Here is a 19,103-nt window from a genome sequence, read left to right on the forward strand (position 1 = left end):
TCCCTGTACCAGGGCCGCTCGCTTGACAACTACGCTTGAGTTTAGCTTCATGATTGGTTTATTCAGCAATATACTGTTTATCTTTCGTTGTACTACCGGTTGGTGATTGTGTGCACGACTGGGCTAATCGCTCTTTGTGGTCGGGGGTAGCAAAGCAGAGATGTGACATTAGGCACGGTGCGGTCTTTTCCCCTTCTTCTTGCTTTTGCTTTTCTTCGTAGCTGCTCTAGAGGGTGACTCCCCAAAAACAAACATGGTTTCAGGCGGGGAAGCGTTCACCTGTACAAATGACGGCGACTCTTCAGCTGGCCCGCCATAGTCCTCACTAGATTCCGATGGTTGAGCCTGTACATTAGACACTATCTAAAAGTCAACTATGACAGTTACCCCTAGTAAGGAGTAGTTACGGACCTTCGGCATTTCGATCAACGTAGAGTTGCGAGGAGATATCGTCCTCTTCCTCAGTTTGCGATAGTCCAAGCCCATCTCCTTCTCCTTCCTTGGAATCCAAATGACGTGCTTCCTTGATACCATTCATTCCAATGCCACGGCTACTAGCGAATAGTCTGCAAGTCCACAAGCCTTTGTCAAGGACTTGTAACTTCTTATTCAATTGTTGCCGCAGGGCACGGTTTTCATCCGATTCGCCGGCGATGCGCGATACCAGCTCAGCCGGCATCTCGAAGACTTTGAGGGGTGTGAATATACCAGATAGAGACTGGACCAGTTTGACCTCCACAACTTCAACTGCAACGTCGTCGATAAAGCGTTTGAGTGCCACCTACAATAATTAGTACTAAGTTATATGAGAGGCGTGGCGTTCGGGTGTTGACTGTACCTTGTAATAAGCGAGCATGCAATCCAAAGCTTCGGCTGATGCAAACCGCATCATATCCGGCTCATCGAACGATAGAACTGATTGAACCAGCTTCTCCAAGTTGTACTCATTCTGTAAGTATACATAGTTTGGTCTTTCTTCAGCAACCCCAAAAAAATCCATGATCGTTTCGCGCACGGAAGTCGCGCGCCTCTCCGCACGAATTTTATGTATCGTCTCCGTGAAGTAGTGATTGTACGTGATCGGATGGCCTTGCTGGTGATTTCCAACTAGTTCTTCACATGCTTTTATCAAAGTCTTTTTGAGCTGATTTAGTGCAGGTAAGATGACCTTGTCAAAGAGGATTACGGAAGTGGCTTCGTCGGCAACAGAGCTTGTTAGAAGTAATAGAAACCTCTCGACGACCTCCCATGTCTCAAGAATATGTCGGTGAGTTATATCCCTCCAAGGGCCGCATTGCTCCTTGAATAGTTCGCCAATGATCATCGGATTAAATGTGCCTGGCAGCTCTCGCCCTCTTGTTTGTCTCATGAGCTCCTGGATGTGATTGATAAACTCGCTTCGCGTGATCGACAGTTGCCCTCTGCGGTCCTCATCTTTAGACTCATGTGCCACAATATTACGATAGTGGCCTTGTTCATTCAGACGCTCCGCAAATTCTTCATTAAGGTTCTGAAGAAGTGAACGAATACGCTTTTGTTGGCCCATAGAGGATTGGGCGCGCTCGAAGAATGGTTCATTGTATGTGCCATCGACGGCTGCCTTGACCAAGGTCTGAAACGATTGACTGATCCTAAGAAGATAAGTCTTCTGCTCATCCAGAGTGGTTCGCGGCTGACCAAGCTTGATCAATTGTCGATTGCAATTTTCTTGTTTGTTCTTGATCTCATCAATAAGGCTTGGCAGCTCCGCCGCAATTTGCCGCAGAAGCACCTTGCTGAGGCGGTTCCGCAGAGCATTGATTCCAACACATGAAGGCGGCATCTCCACCCACGCACCCTTAGAAAAGAACTCACGCTCTTCCCTATCACGCTCCGCCAGGGTCCAGCTTCCCTCATCACTATCCATGTTTCGCAACGTATGCCATCCTAGCCGAAATTCGACGTCTCTGTTGTTTGCCAAGGATATGAACATCTTTTCGCTTTCGGAATTGGAAACCAATTTATCGGGCTTAGTGATAACCCCCAAGGTTCGATCGCCTGATTTATCGGCATCTCTTGCGAGTCGTAAAACGATTTGGTTAGCGTAGTCGTTCTTCGCTGATATGACTGCAAGAATGACGCTTCGTGGCTCTTTCATGTAGGACTGGACTACGTTCTGCACGAGCTGAACATCTGCTGCAGATTGTTGTTTTGTCTCCGAGTGGATAAGTCCTGGTAGGTCAACGATCGTCAAGTGCGGTCGATCTGGGCCTGATACCTCAACCCGGAGAAGATCATTCGAGAACGCTTTGCCATGAGTGGATATGCCCATCGCTGCTTTGGCATTATCGATTAGTTGAGGCAGTCCGTCGAAACCGTCGAGCTCTTCGCAGAAACTCCCCAACGACCGTTGTTCAGCCTCGCTGCGCGAGTGATGGGGTACGATGGACACTCTAACTCCAACATTGGTATCTTTTCGGAGCACGAGCTCTGTAGGAAACCGTGTGCAGAGGTTGCTTTTGACGGGGAAGGAGACACCGGATATCGCCTCGAGGACCGAACTCTTTCCTGAGGATTGGTCGCCGCAGACAATAATCTGCGGCAGGGACACATAGTGGCTGATCCCTTGGGAACGAAGCGTGTCGATGGAATTCAAGAGATCGAGTTGTTCCTGGGTACATAGGCTGTCCAGGGCATCCGAGCTGAATTTTTTCAAGACCATTGTGTCTGTAGATTAATTCCGTGGTCAATGGGAAACCGGGAAGTGAAACAAAGGATTATGAGAAGAGTGGGTTTCATTGTATCTCTTAGTCTTCTCGAATATGTTTTGCCTTTGGAAAAGACATCTTTATATGTTTGGTCGTGTGTTCCTCGGAATTTCCAGACTCGCATGTCTCGTTGTGATGTTCACTTGCGCCATGGTGATCCAAGGGCGAGAGTGCTACTGGCCTGATTGATTGACTCGGTAGGAATGAAAGCGGTATGGTTGTGCTACCAGACAGAATGACTTGATCAACTCAGGGACAGCGATTAGCAAGGCAGCTGTGCTAACTACCATATCTAGGGCGAAGCCATTGTATGTTTGAATGCTAGAATCTGTGGAATGCCTGTAATTCTGTCATGCTGAGGCATGATAACGCTATAGTCAGTGGGCTATCTCTTTTTTGACATCCGTCGTCATTGGGCAGTGGAGTAGTATCGTTGCGGCATGCTGATCAAATTCTGAAAGAGGGAATGTGGAAGGGGCGAATGCCAGCAGCAGCAATGAGCTATGCTAACGACCGTTATACAAATATGTGGCAGTTCAGCAATCTTATAACTGTGGGTACTTATAAGCTCTTTAAAAAGAACTTACTATTATTCGTGCTCGGAACCCCCAAATCCGGAAATACCAGCATACCTTCAGTGCACACAACGTTCTGTGATGTGGTGAGGCAGAACAGCCCTTATACATCATTAAATAAACCCATCAGTGTTTCCCTCCTTGCATAGGTGTTATCATTGACGTATGTTATGCGGTATACCAGCGTGCTAGAAAGAGAATTGATCCACTTGTACTACTACCCACAAGATCAATGTACTTACTAGCGTTTGATAGATTGTTTCACCTACATTGAGGATATGAGAGCTTCAGGCCTGAACGCAATAAAGCATAGAAAGTGACTTTCATGGACTAGCCTGGCAAACTGACACTTATCATACAGACAGAACGTATTTCAGGTTAAGCAAATATATTTTCATCAACATATCAAATCCAAAGTGGTGGGTAGCTTTATGACCAACCCAGCATACCCTGAGAATGTAATATGAGTGTGCTTTCACCTCACTTTTAGTATAGCCTTTCTGAAACAGGTCCTTTTCAGGTGATCTGTTTCAGATAAGCATGAAACCATAGACTAAGTCACACGGGCACCTGATAGTTAGTGCGACAGAAGCGATTTTCACTCTGCAATTCCTAACAAAGGTGATGCAGTGGCTTGTTTAGCTGTTGAATTCGACGTAGTGCTTGCGGATTGATCGACGTTGCAGAGCTTGATGTGAATTTCCAGGATTGCAGCACACTAAACCTTTTTCAGGCTTGCAATCGTTACTCGAGGCGGTTCAATGGGAAATCAACCCCTAGAGGATATGAAGATCGAACATTGTCCCCAGCCAACAAATCAGCTCGACTTGCGGCGCGTATCACGGACATAAATTCTGGTAGATGGGTTGTGTGGATGAGACTGGAAGTTGGTTTCGAACAAAGAAGAGGCAGCTATCAAATCACTGAGTTTGTGATATCCGTAACTACGGGAGTCGAATTCCGGATGCCTCTTAGTTAAGAGAGCACCAACTTCGGAAAGACTAGCCCAACCGTCATCACCCGAGGCTGCTTCTACCGATGTTCGCAGCTGAGTTGCTAGGGATTCGTCGGTTTGTATTTTCTCGATGGCTACACGGTGTTCAGGTGCGCGAATGCTAGTGGCATGTGGCTCCAGCTCATCAACATGCACGAGGTTTTCCGTATAGATGAACTTATTACACGCAGCAACAAAAGGCTTTGGCGTCTTTTGCTCGCCGAAACCATAGACCACGAGTCCGGACTCGCGGATACGAGAGGCTAATTTGGTAAAGTCACTGTCGCTGGAGACAAGGCAAAAGCCATCATAGCGGCTAGTATAGAGAAGATCCATGGCGTCGATGATCATGGCTGAGTCTGTAGCATTTTTGCCCTGAGTATATGCAAATTGTTGTATGGGTTGGATTGAGTGATGAAGAAGCTGGTCCTTCCAGCCTATGAGATATTGACTGCTCCAGTCTCCATATGCTCGCTTTGCGTAAACTGTTCCGTATTTTGCAATTTCGGCGAGCAGGCGATGGATGTTGGAATGACGCGCATTGTCTGCGTCGATAAGAACAGCGAATTTTGGCATGGCATCAGCGACCATGTTGGATGACTTGGGAGGTATCAAAATGCTTGACTGTTTTAAGTATTGAGCGGGATGGGTTTCGATTCAGGAATTGTCATGAACCTTCGCTAACTTCTTCGTATCTTATACTGTGATAAATTTTAATTAAACGAGGTCATGACGATACATCTACGTGATGGAAGATCAAGAGGGGGGTTTCGTATCCGATCAACTCTCCTCCTTCGTATCCTCCAGCAACCATTGCAATAGGATAACCAAGCGGCACATCCCTGCTTACGTCCGAATGTTGTTATTCGTGTCATGGATGGTGCGTACTTGGAAAAGTACAGCCGCAACCCTGCGAAGCCCTCTTTCGGGGAGCAGGCGAGCCGGGTCGGCGATGTGAATGATCCAAGGAACTCAGAGTGACCAAGTGCCCTATGTAAGGGTGGTACAATGTTCTATTCTTGAGTTCCTGGGCTTTCGAGGAATATCGAGACAGTGGTTGCAGGAAATCTGCTGGAAGAAGGGAAAATATCAGTTAAGTAGTACTGGTCAAAATCACGTGGTGGAGCCATTCCGGCCACTAGTTAACCTTTTCGCTATGCGCCTGTCACTTGCTACTTAATTAAATCTGGCCGTTGGACCTCGGCATCTCTTTAATGCAGTCATTCCCCGGATTACAACAACTTTACTTGTTATGATGCAGCTCTCCCTCCCTTTCCCCCTTTCCTTCCTCGGCAACTCTCCAATTTCAACTCTATTAAATCAATCTCCAACGGTTTCCTTAAGTCCAACAACATTCATTCAACTTACTCCACCGCATCGACACTCTTATCTAGCATTAGCATAAACTCGCACATCATCATGTCCGACTACACATACCAACACTTCAACGTTACATTCCCGCCCGAACGTCAATATGTCGCTCACGTGGAGATCAACCGCCCCGACAAAATGAACGCTTTCATTGAAAGGTACCACCACCTCCTCCTCCTCCTCCTCCTCCTCCTCCTCCTCCTCCTCCCCCTCCCTCTTTTTTGCCGATCAAACTAATATGTGTTCCACCTCCCAAGTATGTGGCTGGAACTTTCCGCCATCTTTACCCGTCTCTCCTCGGACTCCTCTGTCCGCGCCATCGTCCTCACCGGTGCCGGCGACCGCGCATTCACTGCCGGCCTCGACGTCAAAGCCGCCTCCGAAGGCCTCCTCTCCGACACCAACACCACTAGCGATCCCGCCCGCAAAGCTGCCCAAATGCGCCGCCATATTGACGAGTTGCAAGAGTGCATCTCATCCCTCGAAAAGTGCGAGAAACCGGTGATCGTGGCTTACCACGCTATCTCCTACGGTCTCGCCGTGGACATTGGTGTGGCTGCTGATGTGCGGGTATGCTCGGCGGATGTCCGCTTTGCCGTCAAGGAAGTAGACATTGGCTTGGCGGCGGATGTCGGGACGTTGAGTCGGTTGCCCAAGGTGGTGGGAAATTACGGGTGGGTGAAGGAGGTGGCTTTAACCGCGAGAAACTTTGACGCGGAGGAGGCTTTCCGCGTGGGATTTGTCAATCGCGTGTACAAGAACAAAGAGGAGACGGTCCGAGGTGCGTTGGATTTGGCACAGTTGATAGCAACCAAGAGTCCGGTTGCGGTGCAGGGGACCAAGGAGCTGCTGAATTATTCGAGGGATCATACCGTTCCGGAGGGTAAGTATACTTGGGTATTTCTAGGATCGTAATATATACTCGGGTGCTAATTCTATCCTCTACACTCTAGGGCTGTGGCATACGGCTGTCTGGAACAGTGCCATGCTACAGACTAAGGATGTTTCCGCCGCATTGCTTTCAGGTATTCAAAGAAAAAAACCCACGTTTGAGAAGTTGTGATGTAAATTACCACTGCTGGTACTGGTACTCAGCATGACTATCTGCTTGAATTCAGGCTGCCTCGAGTTTGACGGGTTCAAGCAGAGGCGAGGCCAGTCAGGACGATCTACTGCAAGCGCAGGAAATAGAGAGAATATATCTCGTGAACGTTGCATTGTCAGCAATCAGAAAAGAGCGATGCAAGTAGTAATGATGACATGATATATCATTGATGTTAGCCAGTGAAGTCCAACAAATTATTTTACTTGCGCTCTTTCTGTACCTTGGACACGGCAGATGATGTCTACAATATTATCCGGAAACGCTGAAGCCGAGAAGCCAAGGCACAGATGAATAGGCTAAGCGGCCCATCATGTCACCCGTCCGCACAGACTCGTTCTGTTGTGGATCCTCGTATGTAGATTCAGGTTGCATCGACCCGCTGGTCCAATCAGCCGCTTAGTCGGGCTGCAAACCAGGTCCCAGCATCGAGCTGGCAGGGTGCTTATCTTCAATCTGACAGACGGTCAAAGCCTCCTCACGGTAAGTACTACTAGGTTCGAATTCTGATCGCTTCCACCAGAATGGATTCAACAACACTGTCACAGGGGTCCACGTTTCACCACTTACTCGGAGCCTTGAAGATAAAACCCCTTGTCTCTGCCTCCTGCCTTTCTAGCAACTGCCTTCCATATAGTCTTATACATCTCGACTTGATGTCTCCCCTCGAGAATGCGGGTCATCTTCAAACCACCCCCGGTGGGCTATTCAAAATCCAACGGGAAGACAAAAGCCCAGGAGACAATCGGAATCTAGCAAACAATCACACATACACCCTATGAAACCCGTTGGGAGCTCTCACTGCCGCTTGAAGTCCCACCTCAGCCACCTGCAACTGCGTGCGGGATGTAGCCAATCCCTGTCACACTTCATCCGCCACGCCGTCGTATTTCCTACTAGTCCGGGTGCCTTGACATTTTGCGTTGATTAGGCTGCAGTGTGGTGTGTGACGAAAGCCAATTTCAAGCGAAACACAATCTGTCATCGCCTAAGAATGAATCAACAGCGGAACGGATCCTCAAATTCCACCCTTTTCGCGAAAACTCGTTCCTCTCTCGAAAGCACCTTCTCTCGAAATAAGTCACCATTCTCCAGTCATGACTACTACAGAAGGTTCTCGACCAGATAACTACCCTCACCTTACCAGTCCGTTCAGGTCAATGAAGGCCCAGTACGATGTGGTTGTTGTCGGGTCTGGATATGGCGCTGGGGTCGCGGCGAGTCGAATGGCTCGAGCAGGGAAGAGCGTCGCAGTCATTGAACTGGGTTGGGAGAGACGTCGTGCGTATGCCCTCATTATTTGAACCCATCAGAGCGCAGTGACTAACATTCATGGTGCAGCGGGTTCCTTCCCTCGTTCCCTTTTTCAATGTTTGGAGGATCTCAACATCTCGGGCATTTCCCAATGGTGGTTGCCAGACAAACCCACTCGCCTGTTTCAGCTTATTCTGGGGGATGGGCAGCATGCTCTTGTCGCTCGTGGTATGCCAACCTTACAACAAATGAAACCTGACTGAAACGGGTTTCGATTATGATTTTGCATATGGAGAGCATCTAGTATTAACGTCTCTCAATCAATTTTTCAGCACTGGGCGGCTGCTCACTTATCAATGCAGGCGTCTTTCTCGAAGCCGATCGAGAGACTCTGCAGATGAGTGTATGGCCCTCAGAGATAAGACATGACATGTCTGCGCTCCGACCGTGTGAGTTGCATCAAACGGTTATAGGGAAATGTGTTCCTAATGCTTTAAACTAGACTACTCGCACGCGGCAGAAGTGTTGCAGCCGTCACCATACCCAGAAGACCATCCACGTCTTCTGAAGCTTGAAGCCATTCAGATACAAGCAGAATGGATGGGTAAGGTAGTAAGTTTCTACCGCACACCACTAACAACATTCTTTTGTCGAAAGCGCAACCATGTCGGCGTCATGATGCAGAACAATCGCGGTTCGGGAAATGAGAGTACCGGTCTAAATGATGGATCTAAAAACACTGTTGCTACGACTTACCTCACAGATGCATGGAATTGGGGTGCTGAGATCTTTTGCGGGTGCGAGGTACGGTATATAGAGCAGGCACCAAACCAAGATGGCTACGTGGTGTACTTTGCGTGGCATGCAAGAGGGAGGTCGGCTTTTGGTGAAGAAGTCAAGACCCAGTTGTTTTGGGTCAAAGCTGTAAGTTTGGTAACCAGCATTTATGAGCCTGCGCTTATAGGGTATCATTTACCTAGAACGAGTTGTGTTTCCTTGGGGCTGGCGCTTTGGGGACAACGGAGATCTTGCTTCGCTCAAAAGACTACGGTCTGCCAATCTCACCCATGGTGGGAAGGAATATGTCAGGGAATGGGGACATGCTGGTCTTTGGTAAGCCTGGACGAGATGGATGTAGACCATGACTAAAGACAAGCCTCAGGATACAACAGCGACTCGAAGGTGAACGGCGTCTCAGAGGCGGCATCAGGCCCTGCGAACCGACCAGGTCCAACAGTCACCGGCGTTGTGGATCGAAGAGGGTTATCCCCAGGGGACGCGCTCGCCGGTTATGTGATTGAAGACGGATGCATACCAAAAGCGTTGAGCCCGCTAATTCAAGCCAAGCTTGTGCTGCAAACCATACGTTTTCCAGCTCCATGGTCAATTTCGGAGAGCATATCTCGGTTTGGGGAAACAATATCCAAGTTCAAGTTGCTTCCATTCAAACTATATAAAGTGAGAGGAGCTATGCAACGCACATCGACCTATCTAGTCATGTCACACGACAGTAACGAACTTACACTCACCTTGAAAGACGATCGACCGATTCTACGCGGTCCTGGAGAAGGACGGTCTGAAAATTGTTCCAACATCCGAAACGCTCTGAGCCATGTCATTAGCCGAGCAGGAGGGAAAATAGGATCTTCACTATTGCGTGGTACGGTCCCCATTATTGTTGGCTTAGCATGCTAATAAGGTGCTCCTAGGTCGTGACCGGGAAGAAGTCACTGTTCACCCCCTCGGGGGTGCCAATATGAGTAACACTGGCACAGGTCGTGGAGGTGTCACTAATCATCTAGGCCAGGTGTATAACGGCCATGGAAGTGCGACACATGGAGGCCTTGTGTGCTGCGATGCCTCGGTTATACCAACTGCATTGGGTGGGTACAGGTTCCCAAGGATTGCTGCAACTGCTAACAACTTAGGCGTGAATCCAATGGCTACAATAACCGCGCTTGCCGAGCGATCTATCGATTTGATTGCCAAAAAGCGACAGTTTTCCATCGATACTGACACTCCAAACGGAAGACTCGACGTCTATTCGCAACCGATGGTATCAAGGAGGGTAGAGCATGGCTTTCAGAAGGCGGCTAAGGTGGATCAGGCACCATTATCAATTGGGTGGCAGTTCTCCGAGGTCCTCGATGGACACATATATATGCAATCGAATGATTTGGGCTTTGACGCATGCGAAACACTGGGTCGCAGTTCGTCGTGCACCATGCGCATGTTTCTTACCATCGAAATTTGTCGAAGAATAGGTGAGTCTTCAGATGCAGAGCATAGCATGGTTCTCACAATGTTAGATACTTTTGGTTTACAGTATGAAGGCATATGCACCGGAACATTGGCCTGTCGTGGACTATCCAGAGGTCCGATGAGAGTAGTCGATGGCAGGATTCGGTTTTTCGTTCCCTCAAAAAACCAAGCAGAGTCAACGGCTTTGAGGTACTCACTTCAGCTTCTTTCACTTGAAGACATCAGTTACAAGCTCGAAGGATACAAAGAGATTGATTCAACCTCTGCAATCTCCATTCGCGGAATGTGGGAGGCGACCACTAAGGTCAATGTTCATATCACTCGAGATGACGAGATGAAAGTAGGAGCGGGTGTCCTCCGCATATCATGGCCGTCTTTCCGACGACAGATGAGATCATTCAGGGCAACTGTTCCTTTCAGAGTCAGACTAGTTCCAGCCTTAGTCCTTTTCCTGGCCTACTTTGCTCTCCAGCTTGTCGTGGTATTCCTTCGACCTTTTGCGCCGGCTCGCAAGTCTCGCCGCTCCCCTCATCCTTCCCCTGGCCCAAAACAGCAGCCCTCCAATACAACAATCCTTAGAACAGAGGATGGAGTCACTGTACGCTTACAAGAGTACGAGCCGTTGCCGAACACCAACGAGGCTATCAAAGGCGAATTCCTCGGGTCTCAGCCAGTCTTGTTCATCCCGGGTGTCACCGGTAATGCTGCACATAGCACCTTTGCGCTTCCATATCTGCGATGCAACATGGTCGAGTATTTCACAGCACGCGGATGTCGATGCTACGTCTTGACACCTCGCTGGGGCAGCGACGCCAAAACATCCGCGCAATGCACCGTTTACGACTGCCGCCTCGATATCGCAGCGGCGTTACAACATATTCTCCATGAGCAAAAGCGGAAACCATATGTGATAGCCCACTGCCAAGGCTCCGTGGCACTCGCAATGGGTCTACTGGACGGCACCATCAAACGCACACACATACTCGGTATCACAGCCAACGCCGTATTCATGACGCAGGTCCTAGCCTACTGGAACTCACTGAAGGCCGCCACACCAGCCCTGATCCGGCTATACGAGTTCATCTCTGGCACACACTACCCAATTGGGTCGCCTGACGGCAACAAACCCATCCATAAAGTCCTTGACATTCTCCTCCGATTTTACCCCGTTGAAAACCGCCGAGACATCTGCACCTCGACACATTGCCATCGCACGACATTTGCATTCGGCTTGTGCTGGAACCACAATAACCTCGACGCTAACATTCATGACAACGTTGGCCAGTTCTTTGCAGATACGCATACCAAGCTCCTCGAGCATGTTACCCGCATGGGAACGCATGGAGCGTGCTTGGACAATGACCTGCGTCCGCTCCTCACCGATCGGAATCTTCGTAATCTGCAGGATATTCCGATCTTGTTTATGTCGGGTACGGTTAACCAGGTGTTCAAGCCTGAGTCGACTCTACGGGATTATGAGATGCTAAGACGTCGGTTCGGGGAGCATCTCTATCGTCGGTTCTTGGTTGAGGGTTATGGTCATTTGGATCCGGTTATCGGGAAGAATGCAGCGGATGATGTTTATTGGAGGGTGTTAGAGCATGTTAAGGGGTGTGTTCAGGAGCAGGTGGGTACGAAGAATTGATGGCTATTGTTTGTGAGTTAGGTAGTGCGAACTTCTTGTTGTTGTTGAAGTTAGTAGTTGTTGTATGCGCGTTATATATTTTGGGACATCCGTTGAACGATCATGATTTAACATTCCGCTTTTAAGGCTCCCACTAACTTAATACTACTACCACTAAGGTAGTATAGGCAGTGATTCCGCTACCAAGCGGATGAATTAATCACTCTGTTAATGTAAAGACTTTGTTTATGTTAAAACCTCGTACCAGGGGCCCAGCCAAAAGCTGAGTTGAAAACAAAATGTCGTGGATAAGTTACGAAGAGGTGACTGACGGGAGGCGGGAAGACTAAAAAAAGAAATTCGCTTGCATCATCCGTGAATCGAACACGGGCCTCATCGATGGCAACGATGAATTCTACCACTAGACCAATGATGCTAGTTGTTATATTACACTCATAATTTATGCTATGAGAAGGAAAGAATCAGTGAGATTCCCGCTCGACCTTCCGTCGGACTAAACGCGAAACAACAACGCATCCAACTTTCATCAGCCCGGTTGCTAACTCGCGCAGTCTGCCTCCAAAGTTTCGGTGATCATCATGGGGGGGAGGTAGGTAGATCAAAGTACATTTTCAAAATACAACTAATTTCAATGTAATCCAAGACACAGTTGACAGACTGGACGATGCTTTCCGCGCACCTTCCCCTCTGCGGTCTCATTTTGTCTCGGAAGAGAGACAGCCCCTCCATAAGGAGAAGTTGACTGTCCGCTACTAGATGCAAAACTAGACGAAACCATTGAGAGCTTACGTCATGGCGAGATTGCCTCGCTACATGAAGCAGCAGTGCGCTACGCAGTCCCGGATTCATATATACCCGGTACTTTCGGATAGACCCCGAGCCAGTGGCCTGCACCTTTCGGAATCCTTATAACCTAAGTGAGGCAGATGAACATAGAGTTTGTTAGTATATTGTTCATTGGCTTCAATCAGGGTTCCCGACTTCGCCGCACCTTGTCCGCGAAGCTGGAAATGCTCTACACAAACGAAAATACGAGTCGTTATATCTGAACTTCAAGCTCCTCCCTCAGGTCTGGGGCCGCCGATTTCTATAATGTCATCCTCAATTGAAAGAAACTATCGACTCATATACTGAGGATCGTAAGAGAACCAAGCAACCTCAGCCTGATGAAATCTCCAGCTTTATTGATCTCTTCGTGAAGACGAGAAAGCAGTATGATATCCACCCCGACGATATCTGGAATGCTGATGAAAAGGGATTCATGCTTGAGATTCCACAAGGCCGCACTCAGAAGACCATCATTTCTAAAAAGTCACTCCAACATAAAGCCAGTAGATGGCTCGCGCTCAGCGAAGACTGGGTCTCTACGATTGAGTGTTGCAATACGGGTGGCCGGGTACTTGCTCCTTATGTCATTTTCAAAGGGAATGCGGTCGAGTCTTCTTGGAAAAAGATGATCCCTGACAAGAAAGCACAGGTGAGATGTGAAGAGAAAGGCTCCAGCAATGAAAAACATCAGTTGAAGTGGTTGACTAGAACGTTCATACCACAAACAGGAGTTTCTCAGAAGACTCTATCTCAACGTGGCACATCATCGAATCGAGCCATGCGCTTGCTCCTGCTGGATGGACACTCTTCTCCTGTCTCCTTTGAGCATTTCCTCATCTACTAGGAGGAAAGTCATATCATACCACTTTGCATCCCTCCAAGCACCTCGCATCTCCTACATCCTCTAGATGTTGGGACGCTCTCAAAACTCACCAATATCTACACTGATGAACAACGGAATGCCTTACAGACCGGAAACTTCCTCATAAGCAAGGGTGAATTCGTTCCGCTGTGGTGGGTTTCTCGGCAGGATGCCATGGACCCGGCGAACATCTTCACGGGCTGGCAAAATTCAGGAATATGGCCTGTCAGCAAGGGACTTGTCTACAAACGGGCGGGATTCGACCTTCCGGAAGCATTTGCCTGATTTTACGCAGCTGGATGCCCCAATCACTGCAGAGGTGTTCAGTACTCTGCTGCGTCAGATGGATTCCAGCCCGCCAGAGCCTGCGACTCAATTACGCGAGTTCTTGATAAGTTGCTTTGATCAGCAATGCCGCACTGGCGAGTTACTTCAAGAGGCCTTGAACGACCTACAACAACGTGTAAGTGAGCTGCAATAACGTCGATGGAGCAGACGCAGAGATGAACTACGAAGCGATGCGCCGACGATGACTCAGCTGCACGTACAGCATCCAGACAAAAGCGTCTTTGTCCAACCATCAGCCTATGACCTCATCTTCTATTATTGAACCAATACGATCACGTAGTCAGCTGATACAGTCCTTCAATCCACCAGAAAATAGCGCTTTGGCATGGAGCTCATACGGCTGCATTTTCACGTGGAAGTGTTTTGCCTCAAACAGCGGCAAGCGTCCATCCGGCAGGATGTCCTATGGCACCTCGCAGTTTCCTGGCAAGCTATGGCAATGCGAAAACCAAATATTCTATCCATCACAACTATGCCAACATTATTACCAAGGCAGTCTCGTCATGGCATCTGGACCACGGAACTCTTCTTCTCTTCATAATATGACACGTTCTACAGAGCAAAGGGAAATTATAATTCTAGCAGGTAGGACCAAAAATAAAGAATGTCTTTCTATAATCATAGTAAAAGTAAAAGAAAATGGGAAAAACATACAACAGAAGGGATTCGCTGGTGGTCACCCACCCAACTACTAACCTCCCGGCGTGTGGCTTGAGTACGGCTGAGCGGACGGGAAGCCCTATTTTCCACACCCTATGGTCGTATGTACTAACTTATTCACTCATTATACTCATAAGGAGAACATCATGAGAGGTTGGTATGAGAGTTCCGCTTCCTGAAAGCTCTCTATCGGCAATCACAAGTTTGGCAGGATGCTGCACTATCTCGACTAATCTATGTTCCTATCATTAGAGCACACCGTATGACATCTTTATGGCATTGCCTTGACATTAGACAGTGCCTGGGCTGTCTGACGCGACTAACGCCCTCATCTAACCATACACAATGCATGTCTAACAAAGACTGACAACTGGCACTACTTATTCGTCCAACATCCTAGCGAGTTCCGCGCCCCATCCATTGATCTGTAGTTCCGTGTCAGCCATTATAATTGTAGTTGGATATGCTGAAGCTGAACTTACCATCGAGGGCAACATCATGATGAAATGGTTACCGTCGGCCCGTATCACCTTTATATTGTCCAGAACTTCGTTTCAGCCAAAATATCCCTTGCTGGTACGATCATTTAGAAACCAGTCCACGGCCTTCTGATCTTCCAGCAGAAATGCCGGGCGAGGCACTCCTTCCTGCTTGTCCGCACCCTCTTTCGCGGAGATCAGCACCACCTGCGGCATCTTTCGTCCCGGTAGCCTGCGCATTTGATATGCTAGCATCTGCTGCCGGGCCAAGAAGAAGTGATCATTCGCCACCAATCTGCCTCGGCGGTTTGGTCGGAACTTACTGCCATTCCCCACGCGCCCTTGCTCGATGGAATTTTAAAATTAGACCAAGGCGTCGGGGGAGTAACGGACGAATGTTGGACATGCAGTGTCGATCAATAATAATTTCTCGATGTGGTTACCGTCTTCAAGAAGTTGTCGTGCTGCCTCAAAGGCCAACACGCCACCGACGGAATATCCGCCCAACAGATATGGGCCCTCAGGCTGTCGTCGCTTGATTTCGCTTACGTAGATCGCAGCGAGTTCTGGTGGGGGATTTGAAGACCCCCGACTAAACGCCATCTCAAATGACGTAAGGCTCACTTTTCAGTTAGTCAGTCTACCAAAATAATCACATAAGCCGAGGCCGATCTTTAGGAGCAGAATGCCGCGAAGAGTGTGGTGATGATGCTGAAGTATGACGTTTGCTGAAAGACCACCTGCCATGAGTTCCGACTGGAGTGAACTAAGACTTGAGACCAAGGACAAGGAGGGTTGATGTGTCAATAATACTGCCACAAGAGCAGGCCGGAAGGAAATAGTGGTGTGTAGATCCTACTCTAGAGATCGATAGTTACTTAGTAGCGTCTATTGTGTCCTGAATGTATAGGGTGAGTTCGGGGAACAGTGCGGGATAAGCCGGCCGGCGGAAAAGGGTTCCGAGCAGCAGTCACGAGATTGCGGTTTCGGCCCCGCTGCCTGAGGCTGCTCGGCAAACAGGCCAAACAATCCCCGAATTCCCCCCAACATCTTCAAGCTTCACAGCTTCTTCCTCAGCTCTTCTCTAGCTGCTGCCTCTTCATCCTTTCATTCCCGTCCTTCTTCATCATTCCCCCTTGCTCATTCTCATGCACTTTGTCCCACTCCCCTAACCTTGGCCTCCGACTGTCTCCCCAGTCGATCTGCCGTCCACACCGCATCGATTCCCCCGCTCCTGTCCGCCTCCGAATGACCATGTGCAGACAATGAGTTTCTTTGCCCAATTTACCAACCTACCCGCGATCGCCACCGGAAAGGCCCTTCTTTTGCTTGACTTCCAGAATGACTTTGTACGACCGAATGGCGCGTTGCACGTCTCCAACACCGCCGATTTTCTCGATCTCTTGCCTCAGCTCGCGACCGCCTTTCGGCGCAATGGCGAGGTGGTGTGGGTGCGTTCTCATTATCAAGAACGACAGCCCTTGATCAGCCCGACAGACGCACATGACCTCATCGTGCTCGGTCGCATGGAGCGACAGACCAGAACGCAGACTCCCGACGAAGATGCATTCGACCCCTCTGATCCCTCCGCCGCCGATCGTGCCGGACCCGTTGATGAAGAAGCCTTCCTCTCTACCGACTCTCCACAGTGCTGTATTCCCCAATCGACTGGCACACAATTCCCGGCCCCAATACTGGCTGCCATTGACAATGAGGCGGATATGTTAGTCGACAAGTTTGAATACTCCGCCCTGCAGGATCAAGGCCTAATTCTGTACTTCCGCACGAGGTTTATCACCCAACTATATCTCTGCGGGTCGCTGTCCAACACCTCTGTTTACGCCACAGCCCTTGATGCCGTGCGCCATGGATTCACTGTAACACTCATCGAAGACTGTCTCGGGTTCCGCAGTTTTACGCGCCATGAGGAAGCGATGCGCCGTATGGCTGACATCTTCGGAGCCAATGGTATTACAACTCAAGAATTATTTCAAGAGCTGGACTGGGAGGAGACAGACGAGATTGCGCGCAAAGGGAGCCCGCGCCCGTTGCAGTCACTGACTCCCGCTGGTATTGAAAATGTTCTGGATGAACTAGAGGTGAGGCCGAGCGCCTCCCCCACGACGAAGGAGGAGAGTCCAGAATCAGGATCAAGCGGAGGCCAACGCCGCAGGATTGATGATATTTTGGCGGAGTTCACCGATAACGAGGATGGAGACCTGAAAGAGCTAGCTTCCTTGACTCGTTCACGTGCTCGATATGGGGATTCAGCTCGTGGAGCGACGCCCGGTGGGTCGGGGGAGAAGAAGGTTCGCGCTCGAGTGCGACGTTCAAAACGGCCAGATGCAAAGACAGAATCTGCGTCTCGGTCGGACAAGCGACGCAGCGGCAAGTCCAAGAAAACCGATATATACCGACCGGGCGACATGATCGGAGAGGGAGATTCCCGTATCATCTATGATCTTGACCTACCATCCGAGGCCTTCGAGAAGATCCGCGAGGAAGTGTCATGGCAGAAGATGTATCATCTGTCAGGCCAGGTGCCCCGTTTAGTAGCGGTGCAAGGCAAAGCATTAGAGGACGGATCCATACCTATCTATCGCCATCCGGCTGATGAGTCGCCACCACTGCAACCCTTCACGGCCACAGTGAACAAGGTCCGCGCGATTGTGGAGCGCATTCTCGGGCACCCGTTGAACCATGCGCTCATTCAGCTCTACCGGGATGGGCAAGACCGAATTTCCGAGCATTCCGACAAGACCCTTGATATCGTCCGAGGTTCCTCAATCTGCAATGTCAGTCTCGGTGCTCAGCGGGTCATGGTTCTCCGTACCAAGGGTGCCGCAGAAGGTGGAGAGTCGGGCCGACAGACACAACGTATCCCCATGCCCCATGAATCGCTGTTCATCCTTGGAGATGAGACAAACCGGCGGTGGCTCCACGGCATCCGACCGGACAAGCGGCCGGAAACGGAGAAGTCGATGGAAGAGCGCGCATACGAGGGGCAGCGCATTTCCCTGACCTTCCGTCACATTGGCACGTTCCTTAACCCAGCCGGCGACACCATTTGGGGCCAGGGCGCAGTGTCAAAGTCGCAGGAGCAGGCACAGCCAGTGATTCATGGAGATGCGAGCGAGACGGAGCGCATCATCCGGGCATTCGGAGAAGAGAACCACGCGACAGAGTTCGATTGGGAGCAGGTGTATGGAAGAGGTTTCGACGTGGTCAATTTTGTCACTGCGGGTACATCCAAGCTCTTCCTTGGACCGGATGCCCTAGCTAATCTGCGGGTGCGGTTGTGCCTGAGCGAGAATGGAATCCGCTACGAAACCGAATCAATGCCTGCGCGCATCCCAGAAAACGACGTGCGGCCACTTTATATTGCCGCTGAGGGAACCCAGATAGCTGGTGACGTCACCATCTTGACCCACTTTGCGCAGCACGCCGCAGAGCTCGTGCGACCAGAGCTTGATGCCCTACGCGGGGGAAGTCATCTGGCGGCTATCGACGATCTTCTGGCCGGTTGGCGCGACTCACAACGCCAAGGCACTGGCGAGTTTGATTTGACGCGGTGGGAGCAGGCCCTGACCGGGCAGACCTACCTGGGCGGCGCTGGGTTCAGCATTGATGACTGCGCGCTGTGGCCCGTTCTGAGGGAAATTGCGCGGTCGACAACACTGCTGTCGGACAAGCGCTACCCAAACCTAGGCCAATACTATCAGCGGGTGGAGAAGCGCGGGCTGGTCAAGGCGGCGTTGGAGAAAATGGACTAAGCATGGGCAGCGGATGGTGGCCTTATGAGACATGACTAATGAGCTGCTTTACTTTTGCACGATACCATCTACAAGTATACTTAATCAGATGTTGGCAGTGGAATGGGATTCTGTACAGATCCCGGTGGGCACTTGTTCGATACCTATTACATAGCGCAGTTTAGTGATTATTGTGTTGGATGTAAATATGAATATATTATGGG

General features: G+C 49.7%; 5 protein-coding genes and 1 non-coding gene across 6 annotated transcripts; 3 read left to right on the forward strand and 3 right to left on the reverse strand.

Annotated features, from left to right (window-relative positions):
- Nucleotides 1-403: 403 nt before the first annotated feature.
- Nucleotides 404-2,741, reverse strand: BO83DRAFT_448947 (dynamin family protein; the record flags this gene model as incomplete). Its single annotated transcript, XM_025536721.1, has 2 exons — nucleotides 839-2,741; nucleotides 404-781 (listed from the first exon to the last, which is right to left on the reverse strand). Exons 1-2 carry the CDS (start codon nucleotides 2,699-2,701, stop codon nucleotides 404-406), a joined length of 2,241 nt encoding a protein of 746 aa, XP_025386210.1. The 5' UTR covers nucleotides 2,702-2,741.
- Nucleotides 2,742-3,801: 1,060 nt separating this feature from the next.
- Nucleotides 3,802-5,403, reverse strand: BO83DRAFT_380030 (NYN domain-containing protein). Its single transcript, XM_025531651.1, has one exon. The coding sequence runs from the start codon at nucleotides 4,905-4,907 to the stop codon at nucleotides 4,140-4,142; it is 768 nt and encodes a 255-aa protein (XP_025386211.1). The 5' UTR covers nucleotides 4,908-5,403; the 3' UTR covers nucleotides 3,802-4,139.
- Nucleotides 5,404-5,515: 112 nt separating this feature from the next.
- Nucleotides 5,516-6,983, forward strand: BO83DRAFT_380031 (enoyl-CoA hydratase/isomerase family protein). The gene is made up of 3 exons (XM_025531652.1): nucleotides 5,516-5,845; nucleotides 5,945-6,570; nucleotides 6,641-6,983. The coding sequence occupies exons 1-3, from the start codon at nucleotides 5,736-5,738 to the stop codon at nucleotides 6,748-6,750; spliced, it is 846 nt and encodes a 281-aa protein (XP_025386212.1). The 5' UTR covers nucleotides 5,516-5,735; the 3' UTR covers nucleotides 6,751-6,983.
- A 903-nt stretch (nucleotides 6,984-7,886) lies between these two features.
- Nucleotides 7,887-11,950, forward strand: BO83DRAFT_364757 (FAD/NAD(P)-binding domain-containing protein; the record flags this gene model as incomplete). Its single annotated transcript, XM_025529639.1, has 9 exons — nucleotides 7,887-8,070; nucleotides 8,131-8,271; nucleotides 8,376-8,492; nucleotides 8,546-8,967; nucleotides 9,024-9,156; nucleotides 9,206-9,703; nucleotides 9,753-9,926; nucleotides 9,972-10,307; nucleotides 10,353-11,950. The coding sequence occupies 9 exons, from the start codon at nucleotides 7,887-7,889 to the stop codon at nucleotides 11,948-11,950; spliced, it is 3,603 nt and encodes a 1,200-aa protein (XP_025386213.1).
- A 344-nt stretch (nucleotides 11,951-12,294) lies between these two features.
- On the reverse strand, nucleotides 12,295-12,365 carry BO83DRAFT_t196. The gene has a single exon. It is a non-coding gene; the product is annotated as a tRNA-Gly (tRNA).
- Nucleotides 12,366-16,206: 3,841 nt separating this feature from the next.
- BO83DRAFT_380033 (isochorismatase family protein family) lies at nucleotides 16,207-19,088 on the forward strand. The gene has a single exon (XM_025531653.1). It carries the CDS (start codon nucleotides 16,393-16,395, stop codon nucleotides 18,898-18,900), a length of 2,508 nt encoding a protein of 835 aa, XP_025386214.1. The 5' UTR covers nucleotides 16,207-16,392; the 3' UTR covers nucleotides 18,901-19,088.
- Nucleotides 19,089-19,103: the final 15 nt, after the last annotated feature.

This window comes from Aspergillus eucalypticola (genome assembly GCF_003184535.1).
Source record: "Aspergillus eucalypticola CBS 122712 chromosome Unknown BO83scaffold_19, whole genome shotgun sequence".
Lineage (NCBI taxonomy): Eukaryota > Fungi > Ascomycota > Eurotiomycetes > Eurotiales > Aspergillaceae > Aspergillus > Aspergillus eucalypticola.